This window comes from Xyrauchen texanus, chromosome 11 (genome assembly GCF_025860055.1).
Source record: "Xyrauchen texanus isolate HMW12.3.18 chromosome 11, RBS_HiC_50CHRs, whole genome shotgun sequence".
NCBI lineage: Eukaryota > Metazoa > Chordata > Actinopteri > Cypriniformes > Catostomidae > Xyrauchen > Xyrauchen texanus.
In genome coordinates this window covers 11,937,624-11,940,331 of record NC_068286.1, presented here as the reverse complement: position 1 = coordinate 11,940,331, position 2,708 = coordinate 11,937,624, and the positions used below count along the sequence as shown (strand labels likewise).

The following is a 2,708-nucleotide window of genomic DNA, read 5'->3' as shown; positions in this document are numbered from 1 at the left end:
AGCATAGCAACAAAATGAAACACATAAAGGGGGAAAATAGGTTGTAAAAACCTTGGCACATATGAGATAATAATGCCATCATGTTGTAAAACTAGGTAAATCTGACTTCTCTATTTGAGATTTTTATTATATCACGTAAACATATACATGCATTTCAAAGAATTCTCAAACAGGTGACAGCGTTAAAAAAGACCAAAAAGCACGAATTAAAACACTCAAGTTCAAAAGTGGAGATAAGTGCAATTCATTCCAGATGTGCGTATTACTACCGCATAACGATGCAAGGTCGAGGTTGGAGCTGTTCCTTAGTGAAAGTGCTGAACTGCAATTCACTTATTCTGTAAAACACGCTTCCCGGTAAGGAAACACGATGGTCGAGGAAAAGAATACAAGTTTATGCACTTGCTGCACACACTGCAAGCTGCACGCAAAGTTCATTGTGGGAGGTCCACTTTTAAAATTATGTCCCCCGATCAGGCGCTTTTCATGACAACGCGACCCGACACCTCACTGGACCTTTACGCTCATACGGGTCGCTTGCAACAGTTGCCACAACGTTCATGTCGAGCTTTGGAGTCGTAATCTATGGCTTAATGAACTGTTTTAGAAAGCTTTAATCTTCCAAGACGGTAAGATTTAACATTGCGCACAACAAGAGCTCACATGCCCTTCACAATTCGGGCTCAGATGGCCTCGGGCAAAGTAAATGGCCACGCATTAACTACTTGTGGCTTCAACTCCATCTTTTCTTTCTGTTTGAGGTGCACGCGGCCGTGCCGCTTCCTTTCGTCGCTCCTGGCAAAGCGTTTGCCGCATACATCACAAGAAAAAGGTTTCTCACCCGTGTGAGTCCGAGTGTGCGTGGTCAGATGGTCACTTCTGCTGAAGCTACGCAAACAGATTCGGCACTGAAAGGGTTTGTGTCCCGTGTGGATACGGATGTGCCTGTTGAGCTCATCCGATCGAGAGAAGCGCCGGTCACAGGTCTCCATGGGACATGTGAAGGGTTTCTCCTTGGCCGGCCCGTTAGAGGAGGCAGGGTTCTTTCTAGCTCGATTGGGTTTCTGAGCCCGTGTGTAAGTTTGACTGAAAGACTCCGGCAATAAAGATGAATACAGAACGGAGTCTATTGTTGAGGTCGAGTAGGTTGTGTCGCAACTGGATTGGAGTTCAATATTTGGAAATATGCTCGGTTTCAAAAGACTGTTGGACGGGATATCCATAATTGGAGCAGAATAGTTAAACATGGAGGTGTTGAAACCTTGTGTGCATGCATCGCCGAAGCACTGCTCTTGTTTAAGGGTGCTCTCCACTTTGAATTCAATCTCTGGGTTTGGGCAAATTGGGGAATAAGAGTCCAAAAGCTCTTTTACGTCCACCTGTTGATCGGTTGGAAAACTAGTAGGCATTGTGAATGCCTCTGACTGGAAGCCAGCATCCAAATAGTTCTCAGATTTGTTAAATGCTCCCCACTCGTAACAGCTGCTCTCGAATTCATTTTTGATCGCCACTGGGAACGTTGCGGACTCGGCGTCATGGGTGGATTGTTGCGCAGAGGAGCAAAAGTTCAAATTCGATGCAGCAGAGCCTTGGGCCTGTGTGGTGGTCTGGGAGTCCGGGTAACTATGGCTTGGCTGTCCCGGGGAATACAGCGGCGGGGTGGCGCTGCCAATCGGGCACGTGGAGGCCTGTCTGTGGACCACTTCGTCTCCAAAACTGCTACAGCCGCTGTCCACAGAGGAATGGCTGGTGTTCATCGGGTCGTTTGCACACTGATGGGCATCCGACACGGGGGTTGTTGAGATACCAACGATTTCGGTTATCATGTTGAGTAATGTCTCCGTGCTGCAAGGCGCTCCTTGAGATGTTTCTACATAGAAACTGCCCGAGTACGACAAGGAGTTTGAGTAGCTTTCTTTAGGACCGTGACAAGAGTTATACTGATCTGTACTACTTGTGGGCTCCGTTTTGGGGGTGATAGGCGCACCTGCTATGGAGAAAAAATAGCCATGCGTCAGTACAGAATTGCCTTCAGTGAATTGTGCAATCAGTTATATAACACGTTGCATATACTAGCTATATAGTTCTATGTAGTTATAGTATTAGCTATATACTGCATACTTTTCTATGCATGAGAATGCAAATTAAATATTATGTTGATAATAAATACAGCAAATATGTTGAGAGACTGCGATGCAAAAGTCTGCCAGGAACTCACCGTGTGCAAACTGAGCAGGTGCTGTCCTTCCAGAATCCATGAAATCCTCCTGGCTGTCTTTCGAGCCGCGAGTTTCCAGTCTAATAGTAGAATTGTGACAGTTGTCGAGCTGAGAGTAGAACGAATCTTGAGAGTTCAAATCCATATTGTTAAGCATCTTTCCGTAAACGGGTTTCCAATGGCTGTCTGTCCAAGAAGGTTATGAATAAAGAGGGTATACAAGCACAAAAAAAGGGCAATACGAAAAATGATCCGATAGTTAAGTCCGTAAAGGTTATCGTCCAAAAAGCAATGCAAATAATTTGAAATTCCCCCTTTTTTTTATTTAGATCTGCGTCTAGGTATTATAGCTCTCCAGCTATCTGTTGTGTAGATCTGTTGATTCTCACACTAACGGCTTCCCTTCGGTCGTCTTATATACACTCCGTCTAAGCGATCAGCCCTCCTCCCCATTCATTGTCTCCAGTGAGAGGATTCCCCGCTGAGTGTC

The 2,708-nt window shown here is 45.5% G+C and overlaps 1 protein-coding gene across 2 annotated transcripts; it reads right to left on the bottom strand.

Moving 5' to 3' along the window:
- Positions 1 to 448: 448 nt before the first annotated feature.
- On the bottom strand, positions 449 to 2,375 carry LOC127651406 (early growth response protein 1-B-like). Of its 2 annotated transcripts, none has more exons than XM_052137207.1 (2): positions 2,219 to 2,375; positions 449 to 1,990 (listed from the first exon to the last, which is right to left on the bottom strand). In XM_052137207.1, exons 1-2 carry the CDS (start codon positions 2,373 to 2,375, stop codon positions 684 to 686), a joined length of 1,464 nt encoding a protein of 487 aa, XP_051993167.1. In that variant the 3' UTR covers positions 449 to 683. The 2 variants fall into 2 exon arrangements, with proteins under 2 accessions (XP_051993167.1, XP_051993168.1); XM_052137208.1 differs by having other exon boundaries at positions 449 to 1,987; positions 2,219 to 2,347.
- Positions 2,376 to 2,708: the final 333 nt, after the last annotated feature.

Bases quoted from the DNA above. Each gene is read 5' to 3' on its own strand.
- LOC127651406 (XM_052137207.1), bottom strand. From the start codon at position 2,375: ATGCTTAACAATATGGATTTGAACTCTCAAGATTCGTTCTACTCTCAG. The intron at 1,991-2,218 runs GTGAGTTCCTGG...TTTTCTCCATAG, and splicing joins ACCTGCTCAGTTTGCACACG to CAGGTGCGCCTATCACCCCC.